This window comes from Lissotriton vulgaris, chromosome 12, assembly GCF_964263255.1.
Source record: "Lissotriton vulgaris chromosome 12, aLisVul1.2, whole genome shotgun sequence".
Lineage (NCBI taxonomy): Eukaryota > Metazoa > Chordata > Amphibia > Caudata > Salamandridae > Lissotriton > Lissotriton vulgaris.
The window spans coordinates 63,742,034-63,764,315 of record NC_141700.1 but is presented as its reverse complement, the minus strand read 5'-3'; the positions used below and the strand labels follow the sequence as shown (position 1 = coordinate 63,764,315).

Sequence of the window (22,282 nt, the reverse complement as noted above, 5' to 3'; positions counted from 1 at the left end):
AGGCCATCATTTACCTATTGCTGGTGACCAAGGGATCTAGTTGTTTTTTCAGAATGCTTCAAGAACACTGCATGCATGTAGTTGGGAAAGTGTGAGTTTCAGCAAGCTACAACATATAGAACCTTTCAAATGTATAAGTCATAGAGAGTACTGTTGAATATTGCCCTTTTACAGGGAGCCAAGCCTAACTGAGGTAGATTCAGGGCTCTTTTTGGCTAATAGAAAGAAGTTGGAGACGGAAAAGTATGTTTGTCAACTAGGATAAACTGGTTTAAAGTACAGCTAATGCGGTGGCGGCTGCCATCTGCTGGAAGGGAGGGGGCGCACAAAATATTATAAAAATAAAACTTATCTAACTTGACGTCCTCACTCCGGACCTCTTCTTTGCTGGAACTGGAACCGAATGCTGGAACTCCCTTGCCCAATCCTGGTGCTGCTCACATGCAGAATGTGAGCAGTTCCCTGATTTGGAGGGTGCAGCCTTACTCTGCGCTCCACAGCGCACTGGACTGACTCTTAACTCAGCTGCCCAAAGACAGCTGGGTTGAGAGGCTTAAAGTGTGCATGTGTGGCTGGCCGTCACAAGACTGCCACCACACTTTAAACATTGCTTTAGATAGCCCAACCTCCTTCCTGCTGCTGTCAGTCTGCAGTGGCCCCACCCCCATCCTGACGCTCAGCTCAGGGAGGGAGATGGAAAATAAATGGTTATGAACTACCATTTTATTTTTCATCTCTAGGGCTTTGGGGGCGTTTTAAGTGGGGCGACGTTTCAGCGTAGGCCCCTTGCTGCTGAGTGAAGAATTGTGGACATTGGTGACTAGGGGGTTGGGTGGATATGTCCATGGCCCTTTTCCAATCTGGCTGAAAAGGAAAATCAGAAACTGCTATAAATCTGCATATCAAAGATATCTGCTTCAGAAAATTGTGGGCCTACATGTGTTCATGGTCTGACGTGTGTTAGGTCTACAAACTCTGGGGCATATTACCAAGCAATAGCGATAATTATCGCTATTGCTTGGTTAGAGACAAAAATTTACCGCTAAGCTGCGGCGATTTTTATCGCACATAAACCTTGGTATTACCAAGGTTTATCGCAAATGCGATAAAAATCGGCTGCAATGCATGGATATCGCTGAAAAGTCAGCGATATTCATGCATTACAGAGCTAATGCTCTTAGCCATGTTATCCACCTCCCATTGGATAACATGGCTAAGAACTGCTCAGGGGCAGGTGTTAGCTTTTGGAGATATTCGCGTTTAGAGCGAATACCTCCAAAAATTGGTAATAGGAGATAGCGATGTTAGCGACTGTTTCCAGTCGCTAACATCTTGGCACGCCCACTTTGCATGTCATTAGTGATAAATATCACTGACATGCAAAGTGGGGCCCAAGGTGGTCGCTATCTCCTACTAGCTGTCGCTAACTGGTGTTAGCGACAGCTAGGTAATAGGGAGATAATTTTATCTCCGCTTTCTTGGCTTTTAAAGCCAAAAAAGCGGAGATAAACCCCCTTGATAATATGCCCCTCTGTTCCCACATATGACTTTTTATTGGACAGCACTTTAAGCTATGTATTGATTTTTCTTTTTTAAACCGCTTTTGCCATCTGTGGCTTCGCATTAATGGATTACAAATAAAACACAGAGCAAATTATATTTTTTCCAGTGTACAGACTGAGTCGCATAAATCTGGTCCAGTATTTATTTGGATCACAATATGCAAACAAAAGCTCCAGGTATAACCTCCTTAACATAGTGTACTACAGGTGTTTCCAAACTTTCCTGTAGTTGGAGTAAGTTCTGATTATTAAAAACCACTGGGAGCCACTGCCTAATACAGGTTTTAGATAATATATAAAGGCAGGTAATCTAAACACCGTCCGTGGAGTAAAGTCCTGCTCCAGTATAGCATTATAGGTACATGGTATTATTCTCGAAAGGCTTACCTATGGGGTTCCCAACATAATTTACGGCCCTTTTGCTGTTGTTTATGAATTGCTGCTAAGAGATAAATGTCTCATTGACATGGAATACACAGGATGGCGTTATTCTAAATTTGAGAGTTGAGACCGGAAACACTTCAACTTTCTTCCTAACGTGGTTTGTTATTGAGGAAACAATGGCTCCTGTGGAATGGTAAGGAATATTTCTGATACAATTATGCACAATGGCTATGCAAAGGGTTGGGGAGATGTCAGAAAGAAAGCTACCTGCACACATGTAAAGTTCAGTCAATTGGTGAAATTATTTATATAGATATCAAGTAAATAACAATACATACATGCGTGTTTAAGACAAATATGCTATACAATGGCTAAACATTAGATAATATTGTCTGTTGTCCCAGTGAAAGTACAATTGAACCTAAGCTAAAAAGTGACATATAAAGTGACAATATGTGCAAGGTTTCAATTTTAGAACATTTCGGCGACCCTGGGAATTGTAATCATGTGATCCACAACACTTTATACAATTATAAATGCTGCGTTTTGGTTTGCCTTTTTAAACTCTCGATGGCGTTTTGACCCAGTTAGGATATTGGGTCTCTTCAGGACCTGGCTGTGTTAGGACACCTGAAGGAGGGCCTATCCTGCCTGGTGTGAGACACAGTGGCACTGTCAAAGTAGTGTAAATAAAGACACTCACAGGGGACCCAGGCGGGTGCTCTTGTGAGGGTAGTGGAAGACAGGAAAGCGAATTGGTAGAGCCAGCCCAGAAGTTCAATACTGTGTAAATCACTGTATTATCAGGAATACGGGGCACGTTGAGTGCGTGATGGCGCTCCATGTACGGGGGAGCACAGAGTAATTTATGGGTGGTAATGATGACAAGACAGCTTAAACATAGGAGTGACCTTCTCTCTGTTGGGTACGATGACAGTCATCGTACCCAACAGAGAGATGGTCGCTTCTCTGTGTAAACGGCACCGGGGGAGCATTCGCGGATAGATCAGCGCCCAATCAGCGCATACCGCCTTAATTGACTACACAGAGCCACCGGCTTTCTTGTCATCATTACCACCCATGAATGACCCTGCGCTCCCCCGTACACGGAGCGTCATCACACGCTCAACGTGCCTCGTATTCCTGACAATACAGTGATTTACACAGTACCAGGCTTCTGGGCCGGCTCTACAGATTCGCTTGCCTGTCTTCCACTACCCTCACAAGGTCACCCGACTGGGTCCCCTGTGAGTTTCTTTATTTACACTACTTTCACGGTGCCACTGCGTCTCGCTCCAGGCAGGTTATAGGCCCTCCTTCAGGTTTCCGAACACTGCCAGGTCCTGAAGATACCCAATATCCTAACTGGGTCGAACGGCCGTCAACAGTTTAAAAAGGCGAACCAAAACACAGCATTTATGATTGTATAAAGTGTTGTGGATCACATGATAACAATTTCCATGGTCACCGAAATGTTCTAAAATTGAACCCTTGCACATGTCACTTTAAATGTAACTTTTTAGCTTAGGTGTAATTGTACTTTCACTGGGACACAATACCCTATTGTCTAATGTTTAGCCATTGTACAGCATATGTCTACTTAAACACTCATGTATGTATTGTGTTATTTACTTGATTTTTATATAAATAGTTTCACTAATTGACTGAACTTTACATGTGTGCAGGTAGCTTTCTTTCTGACATCTCCCCAACCCTTTGCATAGCCATTGTGCATAATTCTATGAGAAATATTCCTTACTATTCCACAGGAGCCATTGTTTCCTCAATAGATTTCATACCCAGGCTCCCCGTGGGTAGGGTTCCCTTGTTGCTTATTCCCATAACTTGGTTTGTTGTTCACAATCAAGCAAATCCAAGATGGTGAACTAATCACTGTAAGTGGGATCAACACACACACAGCGTTGGTGCAGAATCGGAGGATGGAGGTGGGGGAAAGCAACACGGAGTGTGCATGGGGGAAAGCAAACGAGGGAGAGAGCAGCATGTAGCTCTGGGGGAGAGGCACACAAGCAAGAAAGCAAAGCAGTAGTTGTGCGGGGTGGGGTGGCAGCGAGGGGAAATAGGACACGCACATAGTATGCTCATTTAATTTATATTGCGCACAAATCACCCTGGGAAGGGTATTTCGTCGCAGAACAGATCACAGGCAAAGGCAAACTACTGAATTAAAGCGGGACATGAGGGCGAACGCATGAAGGAGGATAAGCAAATGAGTGGGATAGAGGTCCAATTCAGCGCGGGCGAGGTCGAACAATCCACAAGGTAGACAGCTGGAAAACACATGCACTTTTGTAGTAGTATGCTCTAGGGTCACTTGAGCTGACAATAGGTCTTTTCACCTACAGACAGCTTGTGCTGTTTAGTAGGCGAGCAGTAGCCATGAGCTAAAGGGGGAGAAAAACAAATGGCAAATTAAGGAAAGAAAGGAAGTACAGAAAAAAAGAAAAAGTAGTGATGGAAAGAGAAGAGACGAAGGCAGACGTAGAGAAAGAACAAACTAGAAAATACGTTTTAAGAAGTTGGTGAGCAGGCATTGTCTGCATCAAAAGCATCACATGAATGAAGAGTGTTTAAAGTGCTGTCTTCAGAGTAGTACAGCTGCTTATTCTCAAACGGGCCTAAAAGTAGTTATACACGAGCTAATTGGAACTGAAGTCTGAGATACTTCTAGCTCGCCATCGACCTGGTGAGTATTCTTAGTTTTTGCCATGAGCTGCTCCCTGTCATCACTTTTTGCCACTAAAATTGCTACTTTTCAACCCGTCCTAAAAATACTTGGGGAATGCATAATTTTCCCCAAAATATTCCATGACTGGAGTTAGAAATGTAAATAAGCCCCCTGGAATTTGAGGGAAAGTTGCTCTCTCCCCAGATATTGTAGGACTGGAGTTAGAATAGTAAACTTGGCCTTTCAGTGTCCGCCACGCCCCCTGCTGCCCTGAGGGCGCAGTTCACAGGTGCAAGACCAGCATTCCCCGAGAGCATTTTTGGATTGAAAGATTACACCGTAGCCACTGCAGGTGTTTGGTTTGGTAACCGTGTTGTGATTGGTTGGCAGGGGTCGCATGCTGCGTTAATCTTTGACATCCAATCGGCATGGGAACCAGGCTGCTTTGTTGTGGAGCAGGATGGCCCTGTGTTTTACTTCTGACACTGGCCCTTCTCCGTTGCCTGGGGAAGAGCGGAGGTACGTCGAGCGTGTCCTGCTTTGTGCAAGGGCCTGTGCAAACAAACTTGCAAGAAAGCGTCACACTGAAGGTTCAGGTGGGGTCTTATATGTTTAAAGAAGTGGAACCAGGCCTTGGAGCATAGGTGTCCTCTAGATTGTAACTGTGACTTATGCAGAGGTGGCATTTGTGACAGTGTCGATGTCAACCCACTTCTAGCTCACAGCTTAGGTAGCACGACTGTCTTGTGTTCCTCCCCAATGGCATGAACACTGCCTTTTCTCTGTCTAACACACTTCAAGTATTGTTCTGACATCCTGTAGCAGTTTGGGATGCAACCTCTGTTACCATTATCCTAGCTTTCCCCTGTAACAGAGCACTGGGACAGCGTTCATTAATTAGAAATGAATCACTCGCAGTGCTTGTCGCTTGGGCGCCTCAAGGTATACTCTGTACAGGCTTTCCTAGCAATAACCGGATGCATTAGGATTGGCCCCTGATATGTCAGTGGGACCTCTCTCATGTCATCCCAGATCGGAAGATTGGAACCCCCCCACCACATTTTTTTTTCTAATCGCATTTATGTGCACTTTCACCACCTCACATTGCCTAATTCAAATATATTTAAGAATTTAGAAATGTACAAGGATTGTTAGTAAATTTAATATAGTCAATAAACGGAAGTGGATCGCACAGCAATAGAAAATAAGGTTGAATAGTCACTGCCCTGGAGTTTAATCGGAGTGTACATTTCCAAATCCATATTGCCTTCGTTAAGTCTTTTCGTGTTAGTTTGTGTTGTTGTGTAAGTGAGCTTGTCTTCCTTGTACTGGTTAAAGGATCTTTCCCGGTGCCTCTAAATTTTACAGTGCAGCCCACTCAACCCTTGTACAGCTGAACATGTGTTGTTTTTAGGTATGAGTGGGGTCTTTAAATGTTGCCAGCACCTGTGCCTGTTGGAGTTCTCTGTCACTGGTCTACTGCTGCAGCAGTGATCCCTTCTGTCAACTTTGTTGACCACGGATTCTGCATTCTTAGCATGGAGAAACAGAATGGTACTTGTTTAACACTCGACTAACAGCACTTTCTCACACAGGTTTTATTTTAAGTGCTAGACTTACGATCCGCTAAATGAAGAAACTTATGTGTGTTGGTATGGCAGCTCTCGATTTTGTGTGAGCAGTGACGCTAACCTTGGTTCTGTTGTATTAAGAGAAAAATCTGCCGCACTAGTTTGGAAGTCTCTCTGTACCTTCCAATAAAGCAGGTCATGGAACATCAAAGGATTGTCCACACTTGTACGCATATGGTAAGAAGTACTTTGGTTCCAATCACCAAAAGTGTTCCATGCTGTACACTTTCTCTATAGGAATTGTTCTGCTCAGTCAGTACTTCTTATCTGATGTATTTCTTCTGTTATAGCTGACTGACATTGGGGCTCAGTGTTCATGCCTAGAAGAACCTGAGGTGTGCTGACATCCTTCTCCCCGCTCCCCCGGCCGCACAGTCTCGCCATGGACCAGGATTACGAGAGGCGCCTCCTACGCCAGATCAACATCCAGAATGAGAACACAATGCCTTGTGTAGGTTGCGGAACTCTACTGTGCATGGCCGCGCAGTGCGAAGCCTCGCTCCAGTATTGGAGCAGGCCAGGGTTTGCCACTTTGGGGTGGGTGTTGATGCTTCCATGTGCTTGCTAAACCTCTGCTAGTCTACTCTGCAAGCATATTGAAAACTGGATGTTCAAAAGAGTAGATGGCTGAGGAGGCTGCAGGTTTCGCCCAGTCGCGTGCTCTGTGATCCCACATCTGCCACCTGCCTTTGCTGTAGTGTATTTCTCTTTATAAATGAGTGACTTCAATCCAACCACGGAACGATGTAGTACGGTGAACAAAAGTCACTAAAAACTTCATTGCCAGCATCAGAATTTTGAATATGTAACCACCCTGCCTTTTATTACTTAGACTCATCACATTCCATCCTTGACCATCATTTTTCTTTACATCCCTGTAAATATATTTGACAACGCCATTTTTTTTTCTTCACCCCTGTGCTTTTGGAAGCCTATGGCAAGGGCTCTGGGGCCTGGTTGCAGTCTGTCACTCTGTCAACACTAAGCCCAGTGTTTTTTCACTGAAGGCCAAGTAGTGGCTGCGGTCAGAGCGGCTAGAGTGCCCTGGTTGTTCTAAAGATGTCAAAACAGATTCTTGGATTGTATTCAGGTCCGCCATTAGCATAGGTTGGAAGGCAGTGAACCTCAGTAAAGTATGCTCTTCAACATTGTAGGCATCATGTTGAGCATAAGTTGCGATCTGTGTGACTGTTCCCAGCTATTTGGAGCTCATTGGATGTTCTCTTGAGCTGCAATTAGGACTTTCCTTGTAGGAGAACACCCTCTGTTATCTGGTTCATCTTTGCAACCTGTATCTTCCCTAACACAAACTGATTTTGCACATTAAGGCTGAGCTATATTTTCAGTGTTTACTGATTAGGCCTGAAAGGGATTTGAGTGGAGGTGGTCTGCCCGTGAATTAATCTAGAAGAAAACAACGTATCTATCATCCAACTGTGATACAAAAAGAACAGCATAAATTGCCTTGGATTTCTAATGACAGTGTATATTGGTACTTTTATAGTTCATACCTTGCAGAAAAGCGAAAGAGTGGCACATAGTTAGAGATGATTCTTGATCAAAGGTGACCAGCTCACTAGAGGTGGTCTGTGTAGTTCATCCTCGTAAAAGTGATGTGGTTGTCCATCATTTAAAGTTGCTTTGTTTCCATTTGGGTGCTCTTCACCACCCTATGTGTCGGGACTGAATAGTGGTTCCATCGTTTTTTTATTGGGAAGGCAAGGCTTAATTTTGCTATGTGGAGATAGTTGATTCTGTGTTGTTTATAGCTTGATTTTACTTGGTGGACTCCGAACAAGAGGTACTATCAAATGATGCGCACATACAACTTTGAGTCCTGCTTTTTGTGGAGGTGTGACGTGCAAGTGAGTTCATGAGTGGTGGTGTTCATGTTGGGGAGCCATTTAAGACAAAAGGCTTATTTAGAGCTGACGGCAACAAGAATGACCTCTGTTTTGGCTGGGCTTGTAGATACATATAAACACATCTCTATATCTATCCCCTGTGGTTGGCTATTAGTGGTCCTGAAGCACCCACACAAACATTTAATGGGAAGTATGGGTCTTGTGGTTCTCAAAGTGCTTTGATATCTGCTGGCATCTCAAGGTATTTATCTGGACCTGGTTTCCCATAAACCTGGTAATCAGTAGATGGTCATCTTGCTGTGGCATCCATGTCAAAATTTGATCTTAGAACTCTACTAGGCAGCAGTCGGAAGGAGCCACTGTGCAATTGTCCTGGAGCTCAGATCATGTAGTTAGAATAACTATACAAACATTTCTGCTGAATGCAATAGATCAAACTGAATAAATTGTACATAACTCATCTACGTAGTTTTACTGAAAAAGACAAAGGAAGGTGATCTTGTAGGTATTGCAGTAAGCTGAGAGTTGAGCATTCAACGTTGATTTTTCATTTCAGAATGTCTAGGGATATCAACCACATAAAAGGCTCCTTCAAAAAGGAGGACATCAGTCAAGTGGAGGCGATACATTGAGTAGTCCATCTGTTCCAAACGGGAGTGAGTACAAAATCAGAAGCGCTCGCCATCAGACTGAAACAGCCTAGCAAGTAGTAATAGATCAGATGAGGCACAACTATAAGACATTTTATTTATTTATTTTATTTATAAAGTTTTATACAGCGCGAACATGATCCCAAAGGATATTGGAGAGCTTTACAATTTGAGGGAGAGGAAGGTAAGTTGCAGTACAATCATCAAAGGGATAACACCCAAACAAATCAAATATGCAGGTCTGACCGATTGTGCTTGCTTGAATGAAGCAGGTGTATTATAAAGACCTATTACAAATGCCTAGGCTAAAACCTACAGGGCCTACACCTGACGATCAAGGTGAGCAGATTTTTTTTATCACAGATTTGCTTTTCTGACTTTGAAAGTATAATTCCTTAATTTTTAGTGTTTACCTTTTGGACCACCACAAACAAATGGTGATGCTGAGTTTTAACGGGAAAAGTTTTTCTAGTCCTAACTTAATCACACAGCATCACGACTGCCTCCTCAGAAATTCCCTAATTTGCTTCTCATGGAGAAAATCTCCCATTCTCTTGGAGTAATGAGGGTGAAGAAGTGTTTCCTATTGAAAATGATTTTTAAAAAGTTGGTACACATTGCTTTTGCCACACGAGGTGGTGTTGAAATTCCCAAATAAGCCCCACTGCCCTCAAACTAGCGTTGACATAACAAAGAAAAGTTAAAGCCATTTGTGTGTACCTGTAAGTGACCCCTTCACCGATTGGGGCTAAGGACTCATTACTGCGCAAATACCTCTGGTTCTTATTACTGCTTAGAGCCATTCGTGTTCTATATTGCCTGGGGCCATTGACGGGCTCCTAAGGGGGAATGTGTGAGTAATTAGATAGCTGGCAAGAATATCCTTCTTGCCCCTTGATCAAGGCCTGGGGAAAGCAGGGGTTGAAAGCCAATTGTCCCTTTCTGGACTGTTGTCCAAGGCGAGGATGTGGATGCTCTATGTAGTGAAATATCATATACTATTATTAATTTTGCTCCCGTCTTAAAAGTCTGTTTCCAGCCACGTGTCAAAAGTAGTGTTCTCATTAGTGACTAATACATTTTTCAAATGTGTTTTTATATGCGTAGAACTTTAGAGTACATTACCACCATAACTAAAATTCTCCTTTTTAAGTTTTGTTTTTTATGAAATATTGCCCTAAGACCAACTTATCCCAAACGGGCGTTTTTTAATAATCTATTATGATATTGTGTAAGATTTGACTTAGAATGTAGATGCCAACTAAAGTACCTATTCCTGCAGCCTATTTCAGAAAGTTTTAAAAATTTCCTTGACTATACCTTTGGAACTTTCATGCTGCTGTGTTAATTCTGGGATTTCTAGTTCCTGTATTCTAATCAGATTTGTTACTCGAGGAAAGTTTTACATTTCTCAGCACATTTTGTGCTGAGTATCATCGGAGTTATTGTGCCTCAGAAGTTAATTCAAATTTAATAACATGTACTGACTCTGCTGTGGTAAAAGCCCTATCAGCTTGGCTTGCAGCAACGTGTAGGCTCTGCATACAAGCCATTTTAGAACTAGTTTCAAGGAAATCATTTTAACTGTTTATTTTGTGTAATTCTTCCTTATATTCTGTGAAGCTGGGTGGCTCTTTCTTTTTGAGAGGTACGCTACTGGGCGCTGCCACCCAGAGTAGTGTTATTAATAGCGCAGTAGTTTTACATTAGTCTAACGTCCCCTCAAACCTTTGAGGTATATGCAGTAGTGATGACTAATCATTGTGGTGGAGGTATGTGGCATGATTTTGTCATCAAGTGAGAATCACAATGCTGTGAAAAACTCCAGCTCTACCATTATGATAGATATTTTCAACCTAGTAGTGCCTTTTTTACTTGTATTAAATATTTGAAATACATTTTCTATAATACCGATCTGTTTATTTTTTCACTGTTTGTCAATGAAAATGTGAGCAGTTGAAAGCCAGTAGACAGTCAGGTGATACCCACCCACAGTAGCATTTAAAATCCGCTTAGACACCCAAATCATTTGCTGGGCTCATCTTAACATTGTTGTTTATTGGTCATCCTAACCTAACTAGTTTGATTCCATCATTGATGGGTTTAGCAGTAGTACCTTTTTTATATTGCAATATAAGTACTGTCCATTCTTGCTGTCGCCTAATTTAGTAGTTTTCAGTTTACCAAGCTTAGGAGAATTCTAGGCTGTGAAGACCTTGCTTGGATTCATTGATGTATTATTTACAGATCATTGTATTTGGAGGTGGCTGTTTCCTTGCTGAGCCAACTTGATAGCTATGTATTTGACAATCCTAATGTTACCTCACCAGCCTATTTTTTTCTCTGCATTGAGATTAAATAGTATTGGTTTATTGTAGGAGTGTTCTTAAGACGTTTATCAGGTTTCCAAGTATAATACAAGTTTGCTTCAATTGTGGAATTTATTTGGTCTGGTACCTGCTTCATTTTACGCAAACCTACCAAAAGCAATTTCTTCCAGGTTTGCTTAGCTCCGTCTTCTGTTGTTCAAGTCCCCACTGAAAGTTGTTAAACTCTCTGTAGTAATATGTACAAATGCTCTCACTGTGTGGTTGGCCTTGGTAGCCTTCATTTCATCAAAGCAGATTTATTTTATTTTTTGCCCCAAGTTATATCCAGGTAGCCTTTAAAAGGTAACTTTATTGAAAATCAGTGATGTCGTCTTTATCCTGTTGTCTTTTAACTTGAAACATTTTTTTGTGTGACCAGTATTTCAAGGCTTCATCTCGAAGATTTAAAATTACTTTAAGCTTTACCCGAGTGTTGGGCATCTACATGCTGACATCCAATATAGCATTTACCAAAAAGCGTTCCCTTTATGCCCTTCAGGACCCTTGAAATTCAAAGTTCTTTCTCTCTTTTGCCTCGTTCGCACTTACAAATGCGTCTTTCTATAATTTTGTTTTCAAATATTCATTTGAATGCAACAAAATCCCAAGTCACTTATGTCGCATTACATTGACTCCGATTATAAAGAAGAAACATTACAACCTCACTATTTTCAATGTCATGAATCTCCTGCACTGAAAGACAGAACAGCATAAGTAATCTCTTTTAATAAATCTTGATATGACCATATTCCTATACTTATTCACGAACCTCAATCTCTGATGAGCTATTCCTTTGTTAGCTTATACTGCCATCACGATGGTCATTCTTAATGTAACGGACTGTACTATACAGTTACCATCTGTCTCATGGGTTTAGTGTGCTCATTTTCATGCACTTGTATACATACTCCTGGGCCTAGTTTAACTTAATGCATCCATTCAGGTTCTTATCTAGTGCTCGAGCCGCTCTATTATGGGCAAAACCACAAAAAAACACCTATATTGAGAGAACCCCCTGTGGCGACACCTCTTTGGTTTCCCTGCTTTGTGTCATACATCCACCCAAATGGTCTGTTGGTCCTTACCTCACTGAAGGGCTCCCTCTGTTTTTCGTTTCCTTATTTAATACAACACTTAAAGTTCTTGTCATGTCATCCGTTGGAAATTTCTTCTGGTCTTTGATTTATTTATTTATTTATTTTAAGTTTTATATAGCGCGAACAAGATCTTTGCAGATATCAGAGCGCTTTACAGAAACTGTAGGTAGGATAAACAAGACTCTTAAATCAATATGAGATTCCGTAGACAGTGAGTTGCAAAAATAGGGTATCAATCATACAAGAGTATACAGAGTAATAACAATCAAGAAACAATAATATGGAAACAGTACAATGTCTAAACGGATAAGATTATAGCACCCCAGAGGGTGAATAAACACAATGTTGAAGGCAGAGCAGTAGTCAGTAGTGGGTGCATTGCAGGTTATTGAGGCACTCAAGTCCTAGTGTACAAAGGTAAGTATTCAGACAGCTGATAATGAGGGAGCCAAATTCTGTCATTGTTCCAGTATCAATAGTGTTCAGGTGTATTTAGCCATAAGGATGGCCTTCACCTCTTTCTTGAAGAGTATAGTGGACGGGATAGCATACCTACGAATAGGACAATGTCTATTGTCCGCGAGGTCAGATCCAACCAGACTGTTTGGGTTGATGTAATGCATACATAGAAGCAGGGGAAACGATGGTGAGATTTCACCACCCATGGGGGAATGTTCTTTCAATAGAGGTAACAGTATAATGTGATCAAAAAGATTTTTTTTTTAAATAAGTGAATCAGTAGTTGGGGTACTGAAACTATTCTTTTTTTTATTTTTATGTTTTTATACAAAATGATAGAAAGACGTTTGTAATCCCCAGCATGATTTTTTTAGCGGATAAATTCTTTTGAATTTATAAGGGCCCTGAGGGCTGTAGGTGTACTATTTTTAGTGAATATTACTTGAAATCCTATCTCCTTTGATGTAGCGGAGTGGCTCCCTTTGTTGTAGTTGCTATCCTATACAGCATTTCATGTATTGACTTGCGTGCTTCTGATGCAATGAAGTTCTTTGTTTAGTTCCCTAAATCTGTGCTAATGGTATCCCCACCCTGGCACCAATAATGCCATCTCTACTGCAATTTGATCAGAGCACTTGATGCAACCGGTTCAAACTTTTATTTTGAATTATACATGTAACCCCAATGTAGGCTACAAATTAAAGGAAGTTTCTAATATGTTGGGAATTAGAATACTTGAAAAATATTAGTTTCCTAAAGAAATCATAAATGGATAGTACATGGCATCTCGTAAGGTTTATGTTGATTCCAAGCTACTCTTATAAAAAGTATATTGACTATATTGGCATATTATAGTGAAAGAATTATAAGTTGTTTGCGGTCTTCAGATACCTCTGGGTCCTAGGTTCTTTCGCTTTTTATCTGGTATGATTTTGTCGATCATATCTTTCCAGGTCGGGTTCTCCTTGTGCAAATTATATTTGCTCTTTGAAATTCAGAAATGGGGCGCCTTAGTCATTCTTTGTGTAACTTAATTTCAAGTGTTTTAGTTTGTATGTGACACCCCACTTTGAAACATGAACCTCACTCTACCTTCCTTATGTTTGCCATTAATGTTTGCGGTTTGTTACATATTTCACCCTAGTTTCATTCTCCAGTCATGGTGTGACGAAGACGACCCATTTGCTTTCTTCGAGGTAGATATGAAACTATTACTGGTTTGGAATTCAAAATGCAGTTTTGTCAGTATGAAGTTAAAATTCCTCCTCAAAGTCGTGAAATTGCTTTCTCACTTTCTTCGTAAGAGCTTCAAGTAGGTGCTCTATTACTTCAGGATATGGTTAGTCTAAAGATGAGAAATGTTCTCCTTCATATGTATGAAACCGTCTTGGGGCTCTCAACATGTGCCTCCTTTTTCACGGTCCTAACAAGGGAAGTGAAAAATGCATAAGATATATCCACCACCATCTTGGTGTCAAAGAAGACACCACTTGATAAGCCAGACCCCTTCTGCTCTTTAAAGGATTTCCTTGCTTATCAGGCGGGTCAGCTTGGACGTCTTCTTTTGCCAGACTTTGCAAGTTTGTATGTAGTCCTTGTGTGTTGCAGTGACGAGCCATTGTTATGTAGTACGATAGACAGACCCTTTTCGAGAAGGCCCTGATTACTGCTTCTTTCCCAATTAAGTTTTTATCTTTCATATGGTTCACAGAAAGTGCCTCCTTGCAGCTTATGTCAGAGTATGCTTTAGCTTTTTAGCATCAACTCAACTTGATAGGTAGGATTGGATCACAAAAACAGGATTGGCTGAAATATAAGTCACCCATGTAACCTTGAGCCATCTGACGGTTTGCCATGCCAGTTTACACATAAACCACACTAATCTTAGATCTAGGAAGTATGGTCCTCCAATACATTTTTGATATGTGGTTCTTTGGTCGCACCTCGAACAAGAACCAAAATTTAAAACGTGCAGCTGATCCGTAGAAAGACTCCTGGTGCTTGCAGCAGAAAACAAGAGTAACCCAACCATTGGAGAATCAAAACCTCATTGCCCAGCTGCAAAGAGGAAGTTGTGTACGAAAGATTGATTCAGAGGAAATGGCGCGGCGTGCAGATGGAAGGGCATCCCAGAGTTAAGAAGTCAGGTAAATGAAAGATCTGCCAACCCTTCTCTCCCTGCACACTCTTGGAACTTGTAATGGCATCATAGCATTGGAATGCAGGGCTCTACTCTTGAGAAAACACTTTGTCTTCTCAAATACATAGGACCTCTAAGATGAAATGATACTGATAGGCAGCCAGTGAAATTGGGTAAGGGAGGCGGAAACTGATAGGCGAGCTGGCACCTTCAGAATTAGACGTGCTGCAGCTTTTTGTATGATCTGCAGGCAATGCAGCAGGTAAGAAGGCAAGCCCAGGTACCGACTGTTCGCATAATCCAGCTTGGATGTCACCAAGGCAAGTCAAGTTTAAATACTTTATTCGACAACATTGTCATAAAAGCTTGCATCCCTAAACTAAACAGAATAAATACTAATCTAATGATAAAAACGTATTAAATACCATACATTTGTACTTTGTTGGCGAATAAAAATTTTAAAATGTACACGTTTTATTAAAAAGAGTATCATCACAGACCAAAGGAAGCTCATGTAGTTCATAGGAGTTTTAAAGTGCGTGTGCGTATTATCCAGGCCCATCCCAGGAATTTAGCCAAAGCAATTGCAAGTTGGGGGGCACAGTTTGATTTCAGGACCCTAAAAGCCTCCATACATCTCCTTGTGCCCAAGTTTCGGCATGCCGGTTTCAACCATCTATTCCTTGGGGCAACATATAATGGACATACAAATAAAAAATGCAAAATATCTTCTACATGGGATTTACAATGGGAGCATGTGTTTACATTATCTGGGGACCATTTAACAGTAAAAGCATTTAGGGGCAAGGTGCCAACTCTGAACTGGAAAAACAATTTCCTATCTAAAGGCTTGGAGATCAAATCCCAATACTGTTCAAACATTGGGAAGGTTTTTATCTCTAGGAACTGGGATGTCAAGGCAGGAGATTGGCTAGAGGTCAGTGCAGCATTATTTATCATGTCCCAGTATAACTTTTTTAATGTAGTCTTTGAGGGAAAGTCATCTGGGTCTGTTACGGACCACAAGTGTTCAAGGTGCAACTTTTGGAGTAATTTCCTCACTTCTTTTAGCCAAACTACTTTATGGAAGATATCAGAGTTGTCAACGTCCAGTAAGGCAGCAGCTTAATGTCTCAACTCCGGGGTAGTTTTTATACGTCTCCAATATAGGAGGGGACGCAGTCTGATCATGTCCTCAATCCTTTTCCTCCCCAGGTCGTAAAGGAGAGGAGTGGAGGGGGTGCTCTGTGGAACACCGGTTAGGCCCCGCAGGAATTTATTTTCTGCCACTGTTAAAGCGTTCAAATTGGTGAAACCCCAAAGTTCTGAACCATAAAGGCATGCACCCAGCACTTTAATGCCATAGATCTCCATTGTTGGCTGTATTGGTTTTGTGAATGAAGATTTATACTTTTTGGCTATTGCCCCTGCCAGCTGGTTAAATTTTAACAATACAAAGTCCATGTGGGATCTCCAATTCATACTAGCATTCAAGGAGATGCCTAGATAGGTGAAGGCATCCACTTCTTCCAAGAAAGCCCCGTTGTAAACCATTTTCCCCTTGAATTTCTTGGAGGGATTCAGATTCATGAATTTTGTCTTTGATGTATTTATTTCTAAGCCCCGGATCCGGCAGAATTCGCCAAAAGCGTTTATTGTCTTTTGTAGACCACTAGGGGTCCGCGAGACCATTAAGGTGTCATCTGCGAACATTAGTACTGGAACTCGCTTCCCGTCTAGTAATGGAGCATCCGTCGGAACTTGCTTCAGAAAATCCACAATGCCATTTATGTAGAGGGAGAATAACGTGGGGGCCAAGACACAACCCTGTCTTACACCTCTCTCAACAGGGAAGGTTTCCGTGACCTCTCCCTGGGCTCCCCACCTAATCCGGGCATAATTGTTCTCGTGGAGTCTTACAAGCAAAGTTAGTAATTCCGGACTTATTCCTAAATCCCTTAAAACTTCCCAAAGTTTTTGTCGGGGAACTAAATCAAACGCGGACTTAAGGTCAACGAAGACAGCGAACAGAGGACCATTTAGCAGGGTAACATTTTTCCAGTATATAGTTAAGAAATGGAACACCTGGTCAACAGAGCTGGTTAAAGGGCGAAATCCCGCTTAATAAGGCGAAAGGATGTCATTGTCAACTATCCAGGCTTGTAGCTTGTTTTGAACCAGCCTGCCCATCAATTTTTGGGCACAATCAATAAGGCTGATTGGCCTGTAGTTGCTTGCTAGAGCCTTATCCCCTTTTTTGTAAACTGGGATTATTTCTGCTCCTTTCCATGTTGCTGGTATCTTTGCCCCCTGAGCGATAGCATTTCCAAACCATACAAAGTATTTACACCAGCTATCTCTGTCTAATAGAAAAACATCTGCTGGTATGCCATCAATGCCTGGTGCCCTGCCTCTGGTCACTCCATCCATTGCCTCGTGTACATCTTTTAATGTGAATAATTAATTAACAAAAAATACCCTTTCTGGAAGGGGAACTACCTGAAGGTCTGAGTTGTCAGCATATTGGGGTTTAAAAAAGTCGACCCAGGATTCCTTAGGAACATGATTTTTTGGGCATTCAGCTATACCCCCTGAGCCCCACTTTAATATGGCCCAAAACTCTTTCTGGTGTTTATCGACACATGCCTTCTTTAGATCTAGCCAAAGATTCTCATCCCATTGCTTTTTTGCCTTTATCTGGGTTTTTCTATATTCATCCCTGGCTTTTAAAACTCCCGTTTTAGACCTTAAAGCGATACTAAGATTATGTCTTGCTATTCTACATGATTGATCGTACCAACCCTTCTTAATGGGTGGTCCATGACCCTTCTTCTTCTTGCTTGATTTCAAGAATAGCTTCTGAATACTAGCAAAGAACTTTGGCTGTGACTCTTCAATCATCTCTTTAAAATTTTCATCATTCATTAAAACCAGTAGTCTGGCAACTTCATCAATAACTAGCACCTCAAGGACCTGCCTATCCTCTGCATTAGCTACTAAAGTTGCCCATCTAACATGACGAAGATTATTTGATGGAACAACATCTGAAGTCATTCCTAGCTGAATTTTCTGTCAATATTTTTTGTTCTAGGTTGAATAATAAAGACAAGGGGTTGTGATCGCTCTCCAACCTAGGTATGACCTGCATGTCGATCACTTTACTCCAGGCTCTAACATCTATCAGAATATAATCAATCCTACTGCTTGATCTTAGGTTATCAAAGGTATGCCTACCCTGTATATCAGAAGGAGTGCGGCCGTTGGCTGCCCTCAATCCTCTGGATAGGCATAAGCTTTTAACCTGAATAGCTACTTCTGTCCATTTTTTAACCACTAGAATGTCTAACTGAGGAATTCCCCATTTGGTGTCTTCTTCATATGTCAGATCATTATCCTCACAACCTAAGGGTTCAAATGTTGTGTTTAGGTCTCCTCCCACCAAGATAATGTACTGGGTAGATATTATCTCTAAATCAACATCTAAAGCTCCTACTATGTCTGAGGATATACCCCCTTGGGTTCCCCTAGCGTAGATGTTGTATATTGCCAGCTTGCAACCATCGTTACAAGTGAGCAGTATAGAAAGTAGGTCGCTATTAGAGATATGGTTCTGCTTGATGGTGCATTGCAGAGCTTGCCGTATCCAGATAGTTAGACCCCCTGAAGGGCGTCCCTTTATGTTCTTCTTCGCGGACACATAAAAGTTTAAAAAGCCCAAGCGAAAGACTGGTGACACTGACCATGTCTCTTGTAGCAGCACAATGTCATAAGAATCTATAAAGTCACACCATTCCGGGGTCTCTATTTTATGTTGGATACCCGCGATATTCCAAGAGATGATTTTGATGGGACTTTCCCTTTCCATATTCCTCTTGTTTAAGGGAATAGTCAGGTTAGGGGAAGGCGCACCAAGTGGAGACCTTACTTCAACTAGTTTAATACCAGATTGAGCAGCTAATGAGCTGTTCTCTACTGGTTTAAAAGTATAGTCTCTAAGTTCAAGTATCCTAGTCTCACCACAATCTGTTTCTTTTGTTATGGGAATACTAAGATTCCCGTGCTTGATCTCTGTAGTCTTTGGTTGCCCTACATCCATCGGATTTTCCAGTCAGTCACATTGGCTTAATCCTGATATGGCAGAAAACCTATTTTCTATCGCAATTCCCCAATTATTTTTGTTTGCCGGGTATTTGGCTTTTCTTATTACAGGGTTCCATTTAGTTTTTAACAATGTTGGATTTATGTTATTTCCCTTTTTTGTATAAAAGAAATCCAGCGTTAATGGCACTATTTCTGTAGATCTACGCTGGGGGGGGTATATATTAGCTAGTATGTTTGGTAGGACTTCAGGATCTGAGAGGTGCAACACCACGCAATCCCCCCCTAAATGTTTTAATGCCACCCCCGATCCATTCAACCCTTCTAGCTTTTACTACTTCCTGTGCCAGCTGGTCCCTGCCTCCTGGTTTGAAAGCCATATTCTTTGATAACCAATGAAGTGATTTGTTTATCAAAGAAGGGATATTCTCCTCTTGTCCTGGTTCTAATTGAGGAACATTTGCTAAAACCAATATTAATGGGGAAGCTTCCACTATTAGTTCTACAGGCCCTTTATCTATATTCTCTATCTCATTTGTACTTCTAGTGGCGGGCCTTGCAGAATCCTCAACCATGGGAGCTGGGTTTAGAATTCCCATCCTCTCTCTCCCTTGTCCAAGCCTGGACGTAGTATTTTGGGAAGTATTTGCGGCAATATCTGGGCAAACTACGGCTTTAGTATTTTTCGGATCTGCCATAGCCAAGTTTATTGGGACAGACTTTGGTGTTTCTACTATAGCTTTTTGCAAGAGTGATCCCAATCTGGTGACCTCTGCAGTGAGGAGATCAATTTTACTTAAGAGTGGTTTAGTAATAGTTTTAATTTTATTATCTATGGCATTCAGTAGCTTTTTGAATTGATCTTCATCTAGATGGGTTCCACCTCCCCCATTGTTCCCAATGTCATCACCATTTTTCTCCTCAGACGAGGCCTCGAGGCATTTTTTACCTGATCGAAGTCCACCCCTTTTTGGTATGTTTTTACCCCTACCCTTTGTTACTCTAGGGGCTGGAACCGGTGTAGGGATTTCCTCTTCTAAGGTGTTACTTTCAACATCAGTTGTACATTCTGGAGCTGGTTCATTAATTACAACTAATAATTGGGTCAGTGGGTTATTATCAGGGGTTTGGAAAACCTCATTACTAATGTCAAGAACTGAAAGTGGTAGGGGCGTATTATCAATGAGCAAGTCCGGCGAATAGCTAAGACCCAAAGATGATCTCCTGTCCTGATTAATTTTGGCAACTTTCTGTACCATGTAATTGTCTATTGTGTTGAGTGGAGCAGAAGATGCTTTAGCTTTAGACATGTTAGTGTCAACGATGGTAGTCCTTGGGATGAAAGTCAATATGATGATCCAGACGACTACAGGATAAAAGGGTGACAGCACTTACTTGAGTGAAGTTGGGCAGCGTTCTTGGCCCTGCTCCTGCCTCTTCCTGCCGATGAGGGCCGTAGAGGGCCCGCCCTTTGCCCGGGCTTCGCTCCGGGCGTCCCGCGAAGCGGGTGACTGCGCCGCTTAAGTGCGCCTCCTGGCGCCCTCGCGTCGTCAGAACGCGCGCCGCCGCGTAGGCTGCCGGGAATTGTAGTCCCGGAGCGGCGGCGCGTGGAGTCTGGTGTTCTTTGACTCTTGGCGGTGGCGGCGTGCTTGAAGGCTTCCTGTCTGCCTTAGATTGACTCCTGGCGGTGGGGGCGTCTTGCAGGTAAGTGCTTGCTGGTCTCCCCCACCAAGGCATGAACCACCGTCTTCCGATTGGTTTCTGGGACTAGATGAAGATTTGTGCTGAGATTTTAGAGTAAAAAAGTAACTGGTCTAGACCTCTTCAATCTGTGCCTCAAATGACAGATTAGAATTGAATTTGAATCCAAGGTATCTTAAACACGAGAAGGGTAGAGGAGGTGGGACCAGTTCTGGTGGGCACCATTTGTGAGAGTCTGGGTGGAGGCTGGTGCCCAATTTTATTTCCCCCCGAATCTAGCTTAAGGCACTTATCAGGCATCCAGCCCCAGACCACTGCTTGAAAGCATGAAGAGCCTCCATCTCATTCTTCTGGAAGGCCTGCATCAGCTGGGTATCGTCGGCATAAGAGATTACATGTTTGCCCCAGGCTTTTACCATGCTGGCGAGGGCTGTCGCCCATTGAAAAGGGTAGGACCCAGGGCTGAGCCCTGGGGCACCCCACAGTCAAGAGGTTTGAAAGTGGATGTAAATGGAGTAAGGAAAACCACCTGAGACCTGCCTTCCAAGTAGATTTTAAGCCATGCCTGGCTCTGGATTCGAACAGACCACAACCTGTTATGGTGGATTGAATGCGAGACAGTGTTGAATGCCAAAGACAAATGCAGAAACACGACCATAGCCCTGGCATTCTGATCGAGGTTGTCTAATAAATTCGGACACTTCCAGAGAGTGGTTTCTGTGCTATAACCGTCACGAAAGCCTGATAGTGTATCGTGAAGGTGGTGGTTAAATTTCAAATACTGGTAGAGTTGACGGTTAACCACCTTCTCTAAAATTTTGGCTACAGCAGACAGAAGTGAAATAGACCTAAATTTACTCCACTTGTTAGGATACACAATAGGTAAATGAGACCTCCAAAAGGTTTGGAAGAACACAAGAGGGCTCTTTAAACTCATTTATCATTCAAGACACTTAGAGGAGGTGAAAAATTAATGGTGGGAGACTGCAACGACAAGTGCCAGAATGACACATTGCAGCGTAGTGGTATTTTTAAAACATAGTTTGCCTATGGTTGTGGCACCAATTTAAGCCCCGCTTTTCTAGATAAAATTGGTTGTCTGCTTCAGGTGTAAGAGCCTACTCTCTTCTTTACTTGGACCATTGAAGCTTTGTTTGCCACTGTCCTGAGAGCTCTCCGACTGCAATGTGCGTAAAGCCCATCCATAAGTCGGCCTGCATATTTCACCCCAAAAACATGCGATTTTCCTTCTGCCTCGGACCCCAACTGTGATTCTACACTTTTATGTTTCTTAGGTGTTTGTTAGCTCGTGTTACTAGTTCTTTAGAATATACAGAGTAGACTTTGGCTCCACCCAATGCAGTATTACTCTCCACATCGTGTTATTGACTGTTTGACATGTCATTCGGCCTTCCAGGAACTCCTTCCATTGGCGTACATGAAGGACCATTTTAAATCTGAAAAGTGCAATGAGACATCACACTGTTAGTCACATTCAGTTATTTATCTCCTAAAGGCTTTCACTACAGAAAGCGTACCTTTTTTGCTACTTCTTTCCCCAGCTTTGCAAAGCAGGCATGGCTGGCTTTAATGTGATAAACAGCATTTGTGCTTGCAAAGTAAACACCTGTAGTGAA

The 22,282-nt window shown here is 42.2% G+C and overlaps 1 protein-coding gene across 3 annotated transcripts in view; it reads left to right on the top strand.

Moving 5' to 3' along the window:
* FZR1 (fizzy and cell division cycle 20 related 1) overlaps window positions 1–22,282 on the top strand; it is a 91,968-nt gene that overhangs the window by 6,000 nt on the left and 63,686 nt on the right. The window contains exons 2-3 of one of the 3 annotated variants that reach the window (XM_086947129.1): window positions 6,557–6,717; window positions 14,693–14,853. Coding sequence is in view for 1 of the 3 variants with exons in the window: in XM_086947128.1 (XP_086803254.1) it covers window positions 6,649–6,717 (69 nt within the window). In the remaining 2 variants the exon portion in view is untranslated. Of the gene's footprint in view, window positions 1–6,556; window positions 6,804–14,692; window positions 14,854–22,282 lie in introns of all 3 variants that reach the window. The other 2 variants (XM_086947128.1, XM_086947130.1) reach the window with 2 other exon arrangements.